General features: G+C 38.5%; 1 protein-coding gene across 8 annotated transcripts; it reads left to right on the top strand.

The window, feature by feature from the left end:
* Positions 1 to 7,680: 7,680 nt before the first annotated feature.
* LOC122047395 (leucine-rich repeat receptor protein kinase MSP1-like) lies at positions 7,681 to 14,750 on the top strand. Of its 8 annotated transcripts, XM_042608657.1 has the most exons (4): positions 8,775 to 8,943; positions 9,142 to 9,311; positions 9,460 to 9,532; positions 10,588 to 14,750. In XM_042608657.1, the coding sequence occupies exon 4, from the start codon at positions 10,651 to 10,653 to the stop codon at positions 14,545 to 14,547; it is 3,897 nt and encodes a 1,298-aa protein (XP_042464591.1). In that variant the 5' UTR covers positions 8,775 to 8,943; positions 9,142 to 9,311; positions 9,460 to 9,532; positions 10,588 to 10,650; the 3' UTR covers positions 14,548 to 14,750. The 8 variants fall into 8 exon arrangements, with proteins under 8 accessions (XP_042464588.1, XP_042464589.1, XP_042464593.1 ...); XM_042608654.1 differs by lacking the exons at positions 8,775 to 8,943; positions 9,142 to 9,311 and adding an exon at positions 7,681 to 8,161; XM_042608656.1 differs by lacking the exons at positions 8,775 to 8,943; positions 9,142 to 9,311 and adding an exon at positions 8,530 to 8,750.
* Positions 14,751 to 15,298: the final 548 nt, after the last annotated feature.

Here is a 15,298-nt window from a genome sequence, read left to right as displayed (position 1 = left end):
AAAAGGATTATTAGTGTTACTCTTTGAAAAAGTAAAATGTGTCAAAATTTGAGGAGTTGAATCTAATTTAAATTGACACACTTGAGAGAGGCAAAAGAAATGCCAAATTGGGAATTCGACATTTTCTTATGGAATTAAGGGAAATGTAAACCTTAATCCAAATTGTCACTCTTGGAAAGAGTAACATGTGTCAAATCTTAAGGAATTATGGTTGAATTAAATTAACACAATTTGGAGAATCATATGAACTACCAAATTGGGATTTTGGTATGTTCTTAGGGAGTCAAGGGCAATCCGGACTTAAAATATAAGGTGATTACTCCTTTAGAAGGATAAATATGCCAAAATTTGAGAAATGTGCTTAATTTTAATTGGCATAAATAAATCAAGAGATTAAAGAAATGTCAAGCTGGGGTTTGGCACTTTCTTGATGAAATTGAGCAATCTAGGATTTAATTTTAAGATTAGCTAAGGTTTAAGGACACTTAGATAGGTAATCTAGGTATTTTATTTATGCTAATTTGCCATGCTTTGTTTGTCCATCATATGTCATGACATCATATTTATTTTTGCATTCATGATTATTATGAAAATATAAAAAATATCATGTCATGTCATACATACATCATGTAGTTATAGGAAATTTTCTTTTGAAAATTATTTCTTTTTGATGTATGTCATAACATATCACACATCATGTTTAATTCCTTGTAATTAAGGATAAAAGGTATTTATCATGAATGGTAAATATCTCAACAAGTGGGATGACACCAAGTGACATCCTAGGTGGATGATCATAAGTTTCATAATGCCTAAATAGTTATGCATGATCCCTTAGTTTAGGGTAAAACCAAATATGCATCTCACAAAGAACCATAAGGTGACTTGTATGTGTTTCAGTACACATTAGATACAAGTGAGATGTTAGGATGGTGAACAAAACTCAAGATGTTGATTTAATGCATCTTGTTGAGTTTTAGGTTCATCAAAACACATAGTTATGTGTTTTCCAATCATTGGGAAAACTAATGTACAAGTCATGTGCATTGAGCCCGAAGAACATGGCTGGATATTGGTTTTTAAAATATTTTTAAAATGCTTTTGAAAACCTTGGTGAAGACTATCTTTTGATAGTATTCTTCATTGAAAAGTTAGACACAAACTAGGAGAAAATATTGAAATTTTCAAGAGTTTTCAAATTTGTGTCAATCTTTGAAATAGGAAGTATTTTCATAGAAAACTATTTTTCCTTGATAGAATATACCCTAAATATGTGTACATGAGTTTTCATGATTTTTAGAGGTCTGTAGAATTATTGAGGAGTTTCTGAAGTCTCCTGAAATTGAATTTCAGATAAATCAGAAACCCAATCGATCATTCGATCGATTGGGATGATTTTAATCAATCATTCGATCGATCGAGAAGCCAATTCCTGTGAACAGAGAGTCAGTGGATCGATCAGCTGATCGATTGACCCAGGCTAGATCGATCAATCGATCAATTCAGAGGGAATTTCTGCGAGCAGTAGCTTGCGGAATTGATTAATGGATCAATTGAAGTAGCTTCAATTGATTGAGTCCCAACTTCAATCGATTGGGAAGTCTGATTATGGCTGGAAAAGTCTGATTTCAGCACATTAAGTCACTTCAAGTTCCAATAACCATTCCAAATCCCTTGGAATACATTTGTATATATTTAAGGGGAGTTTTCTTGATGAAAATAGGTATGAATTGGTTAAGATAAATCAAAGTGAAGTTTAGGATGGGGTTTAGTTTCAATTTCGAATTTTGGAACCTCAAAACTTCAAGTTTTGGTTTTCAAGGGTCATTAATCATTCCTGACCCTTTGGAATACACTTGTATATATTTAGGGGGAGTTTTCATGATGAAAGCAAGTATGGATTGGTTAAGGTAGACTTAGGTGAAGTTTAGGTTGGGGTTTTGTTTCATTATTGAATTTTGACCCTCAAAACTTCAAGTTTTAGTTTTCCTAACTGTTTAGGAACTCCAAGTCATTGTTGGTGCAATGATAGAAGTTTGACCATGTTTTTAGGGGGAGTTACTCCTTGAATGCATGAAAAGTTATCTTCAAGGACCTTGGAAGGGGGTTAAACCTTCGTGATGGATAATACTCAGGGTCGAGTATTGGGGAACAATGGAAGATTGGTTATCTTCATTACTAGGATGATAAATGCTCTCGGATGAGCATTGTAGAGGAGGTTACTGCTCAAGGGGGAGTATTGGATTAATGAAGGGGATCGAACCTTTATTGGCAAAGTAGAAAATGCTCTCGGATGAGCATTGTGAAGAAGATTACTGTTTAAGGGGGAGCATTGAATACAAAGAATGTGAGTTTCATTGGGAAGTTAATGCATGTTCTAGGATGAGCATTGTGAAGTGAAGTAGAGCTCAAGGGGGAGCTTAGGCGGCAATGAAGAATATGAGATCTTCATTGTGGGGTTGTTAACAACATATGAGGTTGTAAACAACGTAGAGTTAACTCTTATGGAGAAGAGTTTATTTTCAGTTTTTGATGTGTAACAAAGGGGTAGAATTGGAGGTTAAGTTAGACCTTCATCCCAAGAAGGGGGAGTTTGTCCTCTAGAAAAGGGAGAGAATGAAGGAAACCTTCATTTATGCTTTATCATGGAGTTAAGGCTATGGAATTTAGTCTTGTGATAAAGAAGAAGTTAAGGCTATGAGATTTAGTCTTGTGATAAAGAAGAGGTTAAGACTATGGGATTTAGCCTTGGTATAAAGAAGAGGTTAAGGCTATGGGATTTAACCTAACTTAAAGGTATTGTCAAACATCAAAAAGGGGGAGATTGTTGGGGCAATTTCCCTAGGTTAAGTTTGACCAGTTTGACTAAGCTTGAGTTGAGTCAAGCTTGAGTCGAGATTTGAGTTTTGATGTCTGACAATATAAGGAGATTGCTGGAGCAATCGTCCGGTTATGAAGATGGTTAAAGAGTTGACCAGGTTGATGAGAAGACAAGTCAAGTAGGTCAAGGTTGACAGGAGACTTGATTGAGAAAATCCTAACTGGATGTTAGGCATTTAGAAAGTCCTGGTGAGGAGCCAGGCAACGGGAAAGTTCTAGTGAGGAGTTAGGCAGAGGAAAGTCCTGGTGAGGAGTCAAGCAGTTGGAAAGTCCAAGTGTGATCTTGGCAAAGGAGAAAGTCTTGGTGAGGAGCCAGGCAACGGGAAAGTCCTAGTAAGGAGCTAGGCAGGAGAAAGTCCTGGTGAGGAGCTAGGTAGTTGGAAAGTCCAAGTGTGATCTTGGCAAAGGAGAAAGTCCTGGTGATGAGCCAAGCAATTGGAAAGTCCAAGCATGTGGTCTTGGCAAGGTAAGTCCTGATATGACTTGGCAAGGAAGACCCGACAACTAGGATGAGGCCGAAGGAAGCTCCTGAAGGCGAGGCGTGAAGGATGGGGAGATATCCGAGGGATGCAAGGCTGATGGAGAAGGCTAGAAGGCTAGTTCGAGGTTGGTCGGGTGTGACCAAATGCTAGGCATGGAGACCCAACATGTCACGGTTGACTGGGAGTTGGGTTGGAGACTTTGGACTTGAGATTGAGTCAAGTTCAGGCTGGTCAATCGATTGAGCAATTGATTGAACCAGGGTCCAATCGATCAGTTGATCGATTGGACTGTGCTACGATTGTGGGAAGACCCAATTGATCGACTTTCCCAATCGATCGGGCGATCGATTGAGAGCTGCTAATCGATCGGTCGATCGATTGGGCAGCAGAAGCTCTTACGCGGATGCGAGAGCACAGAAAGATTCTGAATCGATCGGGCGATCGATTCAGGAAGTCCCAATCGATCGGGCAATCGATTCAGGAAGTCCCAATCGATCGGTCGATCGATTGGGAAGTGACCGTTGCGCAGGATGCAGGTGATGGACGATTGCGATGGAGCAGTGCTGATGTGGCAATCGATTGAGGATGAATTCGATCGATTGGGAGCATTGTTTAAAACCTGGGCGGAGCATTTTCTTCGCCAGATCTTTGCGATTTCTTTCCTGCGAGCTTACATCGATCTTCAGCGACTTTCTCCGATCTTCACTGTCAGTTCTTGAAGGCTCTTGGGAGTGTTCTCTCAAGATTCAAGAGGCAACAATAAGCAACAAGTAAGCAAGAAAAAGTAGTGTTTTCATTTGTATCTTGTTCTCTCTTCTTGTATTTTTGTTTGTGTTGTTGTGAGTTTATACGAGGCTTCTTCGCCTCCGGCTGCGACCGAGAAGGAGTGTTTCATTAGTGGAGATAGCGTCGTGTGTGGATCCTTGGATTAGTCACCTTATCTTGAGGTGGATACCAAGTGAACCCTAGGTATTAGCGTTTTGGTTTGTTGTATCTTTCTTTCCGCTGCATATCATCAAGACGATGCAACCAAAGAGCAAGCGACGAGAAGCTATTCACCCCCCCCTCTAGTTGGACACAAAGATCCCAACACTGTCCTCCTTAACCTACTTGGAATTTTCTTTGTAAGCATGCAGTACTCTTTGACCCACTTGGACTTTACCCTTACTTAACTCTCGAGTTAGGAATTTACCTTGCCTAATCTTCAGTTAAAACTTTCCCAGTCAAGTATCTGACCTTGACCTACTTGACTTCTTCTCACATATTGTCCAAATATCGAAACTTAAGCTCGAATCTACTCACGCTTAGTTAAATTGGTCAACTTTGACCAAAGGACGATTGCACTAACAATCTCCCAACAATCAAGTCCAAGATGAAGGGATGAGATGATTAAGTAAAATAATCGTGGTCAAGTAACTTCGACTATCTGAATACAAGTCAGGTAGGTCTTTATTAGGTTTGTCTTCAATATATCAGTTTCCTTTAGGTCAGGTTTCAGTCAGGGTTGGACTTTAGTCAGGTCAGCTTCTTTCAGGTCGACTTTCTTTAGGTCGGGCTTCAACTAAGTCGGCTTTCTTCAAGTTGACTTCCTTTAGGTTAGACCTTCGAACAGTTCAACTAGGTTAGACCTTCCTTTAGGTTCAACTAGTTCAACTAGGTCGGCTACCGAGACCTTCGAACAGAGGCTTGAAGAGACTCAAAGAAAATATTGGAAGGGGGCAAGGTGAACCTTCACAAGGTCCATACGATGTTTAAGTCATACCCCAAGGAAAAAAAATGGAGAAAATGAAAGGTGAAAATAAAGAATTGTAGAAAAAAATAGAAATGATTTGTCTTGATACTATAACCGGTTACTTTTAAATAGAAAGTTAAAAGATAATCTTAATTTCTAAAAGACATTCCTCTTTCTTCTCTACTGAAAGACACTCTCCTTAATGATCGACGTTTCAATAACTATGGCATCCGATCAGAATTTGGGGCAGACCAAACTCAGATGTGACTCAGAAGGATTTGATTCGATGTCTTTTAGTGGGTGTTAACTCAACTCAAGTTGGATCTGATTTGACCCAAGTTCAGTTTAACTAGCTTCCAACTCAGCTTGATTTTTAACTTGACCTCCAACTCGACGTGACTTTTAACATGACTATACCACGTGGTGCTAACTATATCTGCGACATCAACTCACTTCAACTCCTTGCCTAAAGTTGTCTGTTTCAATCCAAATCTGTCATCTCGCTAGACCTTGCTCGATCACTTTCTAACGTGAAGTATTCGCCCAAGGAGAAAACTCAATTCAACCAAAATGTTTCTAGTTGTTCTTCCCTTCAAATGAGATTCCTACACAGCACACACGATTTTGCACTCTTAGAATGATCTAGAGCCTGTCAATTAGGCATGTCGTCACCCTCTCTCTAAAAATAAGGGAGACTTTTCTATCTAAATAGGATAGACAATCTGACTGAGAGCGGTTTCACGATGGAGTTTATTAAGTGGACTTTATTATTAGATCTCTCAAAGGCATGATCATACACGATAGTTTAATATGTGTACTAATTAGGTAAAAAAATCTAATAGTTTCAACATTAAATTTAGAGGTTTCAAGTTGTCCCACATTGGCCATATACCTTGCATTATATACTAATATAGTTTTGTTAAAAAATTATTAATAAATTGTATAATAAAAAGGAATTTTAAAATGTCGATCATTAGTATATTAGAAAATGTTTCAAATTGAAATTTCACAGGAAAAATTATAAAGAAAGGAATTTATTATGAATAAAATAATAAAAATAAAGAGATTAATTAAAAAAGACAAGATGAGAGAATGAAGAGTAAAGAAATTGAGAGAATATTATATATTTTTTTAATGAACGATAGGGGGGGGGGGGGGGGGTTCAAAGGGTGTTTATAAAAATAATAAGATTTTAGAAGTTTTAAAGGTAAATCATGGTTTAAAAGAGGTAGGTCGATTTTTATTTTTATTTTTTAATTTTTATAATGCAGGTTCAAATCTTTAAATCGATTATATGATAATTGATCAGGAATTTGAAAGTGCAAGCATCTTATTATCTAACTGTCAATGTTCTAAGTTTATCATTCCACTGAAAAAAAAATATTTTACAATACATCATAATTAGAAATCGAATTGTGAATACTTAAGAACCGCTAGAACATCCTTGTCGTTGTACCATAGCCCGAGGGTAAGGTTAGAAATCATTTTTTTTTTAATTAGCACCAGGTATCTTCTAGCCTTTTGACCGGCTAATTCTGGAGATGATTAATTTAGGGGATGACAAGTTTAGTCGTATGAAAGTTTTTCATTAACCATCGGGATAAATTTAGAAATGTTCATAACAGATGATCTAACATATTAACATTTTAAATTTACCATTCTATGGAGGAAATTATTTATTATATCTAAAATCAAATAATTAATATCCGAAAGACTACATGATGTCCTAGCCACCCAACTGTTGCACACTGGCCAGGGCAGGGTTAGGAGTCATTTGAACCTTGTTTTGGTTGTGTCCAGTACAATTTAAGCTGGAGCCGTATAAGAGCATTCTCAATGTAAGGTTTGTCAAAAGTTTATAAAATAAAAAAAAAAATTAAACAAAAAAATTTGAATGATTATGGAGATGAGATTTGAAATTTTAATTCAAGAGTAAATTTGAAAAAATATTTATTTTTAAAGGTGGAGCTAAGAATTAATGATAAGATAATATTGCATGTTTGACCCTTTTAAAATAATTAAAAATATATTATTTTATAAAATATTTAATTATAATATTTAATTTCATAAATTATTAGTAATAATTAAAGTTGTACTTCTAAATAAATATATTGGATAAGTTAAAAATATACAAATGATTGCAATTAAATTAAAATTTATAAGTTAATTAAACATTAAATGAAAATTATAAATTTAATTAAATTAAAATTTTAAAATTAATTATTTTATTAATTAAAATTATAAATAAATTAAATTAAAGATCATAATTAATTAAAATATTAAATAAAAATTATATAAAGATATTAAATAAAAAAATAATAAATAAAGATATGTAATTTATAATATTTTTTTACATGTGAAAAGAATTATAAATTTTTATATGACATATTAAAAATTATAAAAAAAATATTAAGAGATTAAATTATTAAAAATATCCTAAATATGATTCATCGGCATTCTTATTCAAAACTATAACTTTCAGATAAAGTCAGACGTACATTTTTGACTAGTTATACTAGACATGACTGGGCTAAACTATGCCCCGAGTGGATCATTTGGGAGCACTTATGAAAAAAACTTACTTATTGGGATTTGAGAGGAAAACGGGGGTGTTGGTTCTAAACAGACCTTTCCCAAGAACAAGAGGTGACCGATTAAAATGAGCCAGTCTGTTCATTGAAATAGCATTGCACATCCAAATTTGAATCCCGTCCGGCGCTACAAACGCACCGTCCTCGGTCGAGTCGACCAGTTCACGCTGGTGACTGCTGTCGTACTCGTAGCAGCTGCAGCTGCAGCTGCAGCAGCAACCGTCTCCACTACCAACTCTTTTGGCCATTTGCGTCTCTCCCAGCGCACAATACCTCTCTTCTCACACTATAAAATGATTCCTCTGTCACGCTTCTCATGCTTCCTCACACCGCAAGACAACCGCGGCTGACGATGACAAAAAGGATGAAGAAAACGCTTCCCTTTCCCTCCCCGAATTGAAGATCGAGTCTTAGACCGGAAAAACAGGAACCAGCTGGGGAGGCGCTTGTCCGATGTGTTGTGTTTCTTTCCTTAGGTTAGTTTCTATTCGAGAAATTTTTAGCATCTTGTTTGTTCCGACTGGAAACTTTGTCGTCGTGGTTCTTTTTGTTAAGATTTCATGGTGGTTCTGTCCTGAAGATATTTCTTTGCTAAGTCTTCCTGCTTATTCTTCTATCGTCTGTTGATCTTAGTTTGAAAAAGGATTTTTCTGCTCTCGAAGTGCAAACTTCCGTCTGTTGATTCTTTTTACCTGTTCTTGCCATATTCACCTATATTTTAATCAAGTAGTGCGCTTTATAAAAACCCTAAACGATTCCCTTTTTCTTTTCGCTCGCAGCTTGGTATTGTTGCCCAAACAAAAAAGTAGCTGTTTTACCTTATCGTTTTCGCTAGTAATATTATACTGATACAAAAGGTGGTGCGTTTGCCATTCCAACGCCTCCACCTCAAATCCCAAATCTTCGAGAACCACAACCCTACTCCAGTTACTACTTGGTGGCCACCAATGGCGGTGCGCTAACTCCTTAGAGTCCCGATGCTTTCCTGGAGGATGCACTGGTCGATCTACATGCACTCCGTCTGCCACCTTCTACTTCTTACTCTCGTCCCGTTCACAATTAGAGGTCTCTGAGTGGTGGTGTCAGATCTCTCTCTCTCTCTCTCTCTCTCTCAGTTTAAGTTGTCTTCTTCTTTTATTACTTGCCCTATGAAGTTTGTGGCTGGGGTAAAAGTTTGGTTGGGATTTAAAGCGGTTGCAGATTTGCAGTAAAAGTTCGGCCTCAAAATCTCCTCCTTTTGTTCTCCAGCATAGTAGCAGTGATGAGTTCATCTAGAGATGCTACTTTGCCTTAGTTTCTTTAATGCTAAAAAAAAGGGTTTTTAATGCTCGGGTGGGTGATTTTATGGTGGCGGGTTTTGTTCCATTTGGTAGCGCAAAGCCGTTCCAAAATCACAGTTTGTCTCATGGGGCCCTCCATGCTATTGATTTTTTTTTAAAAAAAAAAATCATGCGAGCTTTACTTTCCCTCGATTCTTTTAGCGGCCATCTCCTTCCGGGCTTTAAGGCAGAGTTTCTGTGAGGAACATAAAATTTTGAGGTGGAAAGTAAAGAATAAAGACATTCACGTTCTTCTGGCTGCTTGTCTCTCTATTGAAAATGATTTTTGGTTCTTCAAGCTTAAGAGGTTGTCCTACATGCTATTTCTTTGGTGCTTCTAATCTCATGCCATGACGTTCGGTTTCTCAGCTTGGACGTTTGTCAATATACGTATTTTATGTAGAGCGATGCATATTTTTAGTTCGTACTCATCCTTTTTCTTCTCTGCTTCTCAGATTAGCTTTTAGTTGGGGTTACTGATAGGTCTGTGTTTTAAAGCCATAGTGGAGTCCAACTATCGTATCAGATGTAAGGTTCACTTCGCAATGCATTCCTTTTTATGTATTGGCTAACAACTTAAATTGTTTGTTTGCTTACAAATTATTCATGTTAGAACCTTTTGAGCGATTCATTTCGCAGCTTCATTAGAACTTTAAAGGATAATATTCAACCAATGAGCCAACTATCTATTAACTTGCATTAATTGAATTTCTTAATGGTTGTAATAAATAGTTCGCTTGTTAAATCAACCAACTAAAAATTAGTTCTTCCCCAATAGTTAGTTCTGTTTGCTTTCTGATTTATATAATTATGAACGAAAGAGAGTACAATAGTTCTACTATTTGGATCAAAATCCTTTTTTAGTATCTTCCAGATTAGTTGAATGTACACAGTCATCATCACCTGATTAAACATTGAACCTGTAGTAAATCTTGTATGTAAATATTTTTCTGTATGTTTTATTTAATACCTTAATTTGATCCCTTTTTCTCCAAGTGATCTTATTTTTGTTGTAGGGAACTTATCTTTTGTTCTATGAAATTCTTCATCCTTTTTTTGAACAAGATATTTTTTGTTCTTGCTTTCTGTTTAATTTGTTGAGTTCATTTGTTTTGCGATTAAGTTGATACTAAACTACAGGTTAATCAAATGTGCCTTTCCGGTAATGTTGACGCTCTAGGTCTATTATGACTAGGTGGTACTTCTAGTACAATGTTGATATTTGTTGCTTACATGCTTGGTATTCATGCTAAAGTGCAAGCATGCATGACTAGATGATACTTGTAGTACAATGTTGATATTTGTGGCTACATTGCATTGCCGTTCCTACTAAAAGGCAAACTTTTATGAGTTAAACATTGGATATACTTTTCCTCTTTCTTTTGAGCTATCTAGGCATTGTAAATGATCATCTTGTTTGGAAATCTCTGCCAGATTTTGGTATGTATTCAATTTTACAGATTATTTCCTTCAACTTCATGCATAACTAAGTTTTTTTAATTACAAACTTAATAATCTAAATGCTAAAAGCAAACAAGGTAATTCTGTAAAATATATAAATTTTTTATGCTTTATCAATGCAGATAGCTTCTCTTAGATCCAGAGACTGAAATATACTATATCCAGAATCTGCAAGCTATCTGAGAATGCGACCAAGTGGGGAGAAAACCAAGATGCTTGTTGTCTTCTTATTTGTCATGAACTTTTTCCTTTTTATACCCATCTCAGGTGTGACCTATACTGGTGAGATGGAGAAATTGTACACCTTGAGAGACTCACTTGCTCCAGGAAGAGGCTTACTACCAAGCTGGTTTACTGCAGGAACTCCTTGTGATTGGACAGGCATAACATGCGCTGGTTCAATTGTTGAGGCTATCGACTTATCTAATGTAGGCTTTGATGTTCATATCCCACGCTGTATAGGGGAGTTTAGACATCTCAGATTACTCAACCTTAGCACCTGCAGCTTCACTGGCCAAATACCGGAAACATTGGGGAATCTGCAAATGCTGGAGTCACTGGACTTGAGTGTGAATCATCTCTCTGGAGCTCTTCCTTCTTCACTTATTAGCTTGAGGAAGCTTACGGTACTTGTGCTCGACTCAAATTCCCTCACTGGAGATATAAGCACCATAGTTGGTCATCTTAAAGGTCTCAAAAAGCTTTCCATCTCTGACAATTCTTTCACAGGTAGCATTCCCCCCAATATTGGGAACTTGTTTGATCTGGTGTATCTGGACTTGAGCTTCAATTATTTCTCTGGACCATTACCTCCCAGCATGGAAAATCTCAGGAGCCTCTTGCATTTGGATGTCAGCCGAAATAGGCTCTCTGGTTCCATCTTTCCCGGCATTGGGTTGCTTGGAGGAATCATAACACTTGACCTTTCTTCCAACAGTTTTACAGGGCCTCTGCCAATCACCATTGGCAAATTGACAAGCATCGAATCCCTTTGGCTGGGACAAAATAGTTTCACTGGGAATCTTCCAGTAGAAATTGGCAGCATGAAGCAGCTCAAAGAGTTCTCTGTGCAAAGTTGCAAGTTCACGGGAACTATTCCTGAGGAAATCTCCAACCTGAAGAATTTAACAGATTTAGACATTTCTGAGAACAATTTCGAAGGAGAAATGCCTCAAGGAATTGGAGAATTGGTGAACTTGAAATATTTTGTTGCTGCTGATGCTGGGTTATGTGGTCCTATACCTAAACAATTGGGCAACTGCAAGAATCTAAGGATTGTAGATTTGTCATTTAATTCGTTTTCAGGTCCTCTGCCTAATAGTCTTGCTGGGCTGCAGGCTATCACTACATTTATCTTGGAAGATAATCATCTGGAAGGTCCCATTCCCACCTGGATCTCAAATTGGAAGATGGTAAATTCCATAAGATTGGGTAAGAACCTATTTAATGGATCTTTGCCACCACTGTACCTGCCGAATTTGATTTCATTCTCTGCTGATGCGAATCAGCTCTCTGGAATAATTCCCTCAGATATTTGTTCGGGCAACTCTCTATCCTCGCTTTCATTATCAGAGAACAAACTAACGGGCACCATTACGAGAGCCTTCGAAGAATGCTCTAAGCTTACTGATCTGGTCCTTATGGGGAACACTTTGTATGGTGAAATACCAGGATACCTTGGTGAGCTTCCGCTCGTTACACTGGAATTGTCTCAGAATAACTTCTCTGGAATGGTTCCACAGAAGCTGTGGAAATCTCCAACCATACTGGAAATATCCTTGAGCAATAATAGACTAACTGGCCAGATTCCTACGATCATTGGTGATATGTTGAATTTGGAGAGGCTACAACTTGATAATAATTTCTTTGAGGGTATCATTCCTACTTCAATTGGCAAACTTGGAAACCTCACCAATTTGTCTCTCCATGGAAACCAATTATCAGGGGAGATACCAGCAGAGCTTTTCAACTGTAGGAACCTGGTGGCATTAGATCTGAGTTCCAACAATCTGACAGGGAGCATTCCTAGCACCATATCACAGTTGAAGTTGCTTGACAATTTGGTCCTGTCTAAGAACCAACTATCTGGGCATATTCCTGGTGACATTTGTGCTGGTTTTCAGATGGTTGCTTATCCAGATTCAGAGTTCACGCAACACTATGGTATGCTTGATCTTTCTTATAACTATCTAAATGGTGAAATTCCTGCTTCCATTAAGAACTGCACTGTGCTAAGGGAGCTAAGGTTGCAAGGCAACGTGCTCACTGGCAGCATCCCTCCTGAGCTGGCTGACCTAGCAAATCTCACCTTCATTGATCTGTCCTTTAACTCTCTCAGAGGTCAGATTCTGCCGCGTCTTTCTCCTTTGCGGAGCCTACAAGGTCTTCTCTTGTCAAACAATCAATTTGATGGTACAATTCCAAGCCAGATAAGTTGGATGCTGCCCAGCTTAGTCAAGCTGAATTTGTCATCCAACCACCTTACTGGTACAATTCCAAAATCTATTTTCTACATCGAGACCCTTACAGATGTTGATATCAGCCAGAACTTGCTTTCTGGACAAATTCCATTCGCCGCCAAGGATCTCAGTTCCCTCCTCATATTCAAGGCCAGCAACAACAACTTAAATGGAAGCTTATCTGAGTCAGTGTCAAACCTAAGCTCCCTTTCTGTCCTAGATCTCCACGACAACAATCTTATTGGAGGTTTGCCATCATCACTTTCCAGACTCGATTACTTGACTTATCTTGACCTCTCCAATAACAAGTTTCTTGGTGCCATCCCCTGTGATATCTGTAGCATTGTTGGACTTTCCTTTGCCAACTTCTCTGGCAACAGGTTATACAGGTACTCAGGTGATTGTGCTTCCACCACTCCTTGCCTAGCACACCAATTTCTTTCTCCTCTCCTTGTTCCTTATCCATCGTCTCGAGCTCTGACCCAGGTTTCAGTGTGGTGCATTACTCTTGGTATTGCCATTGGATTGGTGGCATTTCTTATCTTCTTTCTCAGGTGGAGGGCCATGAGGAAGAAATGTTTGACTTCTGTATCACTTGACAAGGCCAGTGCTGCAGCTCTTGAACTAGCCTCCAGCGATGAGCTTCTGGAAAAGAAGTTGAAGGAGCCATTGAGCATAAATCTAGCCACATTCCAACATGCTCTGCTGCGGCTAACCCTCAGTGACATTCTGAAAGCAACGGAAAACTTCAGCAAGGCTCGAATCATCGGTGACGGTGGTTTTGGTGCAGTATATAAAGCAGCTCTTCCTGGTGAATGCATGGTAGCAGTCAAGAGGCTTTATGGTGGAGGCCAGTTCCAGGGCGACCGCGAGTTCCTAGCTGAGATGGAGACCATTGGCAAGGTGAAGCACCAGAACCTTGTCCCACTGCTTGGATACTGTGTCTTCGGCGACGAGCGGTTTCTCATCTATGAGTACATGGAAAATGGAAGCCTGGAGGTGTGGCTTAGGAACCGAGCTGATGCAATGGACGCCCTCCAGTGGCCGGTGAGGCTCAATATTTGTCTTGGCGCTGCCCGTGGCTTGGCATTCTTGCACCATGGCTTTGTTCCCCATATCATCCATCGGGACATGAAGTCGAGTAACATTCTCTTGGACAAGGACTTTGAGCCAAGGGTCTCTGACTTTGGACTTGCACGCATAATTAGCGCGTGTGAAACTCATGTCAGCACTGACCTTGCCGGGACTTTTGGTTACATCCCGCCAGAGTATGGGATGACCATGAAGGCTACCGTGAAGGGGGATGTCTACAGCTTTGGGGTGGTGATGTTGGAGCTGCTCACTGGGCGGCCACCGACAGGGCAAGAAGAGAGGGAAGGTGGTGGGAACTTGGTGGGATGGGTGAGGTGGATGGTGGGACTGGGGAAGGAGGCTGAAGTGCTTGATGCATGGTTGACTTCTTGTGGACATTGGAGGGGGCAGATGATGTCAGCGCTAAAGGTTGCTTTGCAGTGCACAGCCGATGAGCCGGGGAAGAGGCCCACCATGCTTGAGGTGGTGAGGATGCTCAAGGAGATCAAGATGGAGGCTGGTGATGGTGGTGTTGTCAGTTTAGATGCCTGAAGCTTGAAGATAATGCCAAGTCTTATTCTACACCTAAATGATTAGATGTAACTTTGCAAATGGTGCGATCATGGTAGACTTGGTATATAGAATTGTCACTTAGCTATATTGATATGCCCGGAAGGGCCATGATCTTCAACACTTAACTTGGTATTGTAGTTCAAATCTTTCTGTCTAGTAATGGGGTATGTTTATGTAATCAAGCTTGAAGAATCATGATTTCCAATTCATGGTTGTTTGTGTGAAATTCAAAATCATGGATGAGTCCCCTAAATATTATTGATCATGATGCATCTTTGATTGATGAGGGGACAAATTTCTTGGATGAACAGTTGGATTATATCTATAATAAAATTTAAGAGATGAACATTAGTAGAACATTTGACAATAGAGGTCCAAGAAAGAAATACATGGATGAGTCCCCTAAATATTATTGATCATTCTTTAGTAAGAACAAAGGGATGTGGAAAGAGATTAAAATCATCAAAGGAGAAGTTACACTCACATCAAACTCATTTTAAAAATGAGTCAAAATGACTTACTTAGAGGTCTACCTAAATTAAAAAATTTAGAAAATATAATTTGTAATACTTGTCAACAAGGTAAACAAACTAAGTCAATCCACAAACCAACAAACTTAAATTGAACCAACTCAATACTTGAGCTTCTATACTTAGGCCTATTTGATTCACACAGAGCCAAGTCTCTAAGCAAAAATCAATACTGCTTAGTTATAATTGATGATTACTCA

Source organism: Zingiber officinale, chromosome 2B (genome assembly GCF_018446385.1).
Source record: "Zingiber officinale cultivar Zhangliang chromosome 2B, Zo_v1.1, whole genome shotgun sequence".
Classification (NCBI taxonomy): Eukaryota; Viridiplantae; Streptophyta; class Magnoliopsida; order Zingiberales; family Zingiberaceae; genus Zingiber; species Zingiber officinale.
The sequence above is the reverse complement of the archived record's forward strand: the minus strand, read 5'-3'. Positions and strand labels throughout refer to the sequence as shown.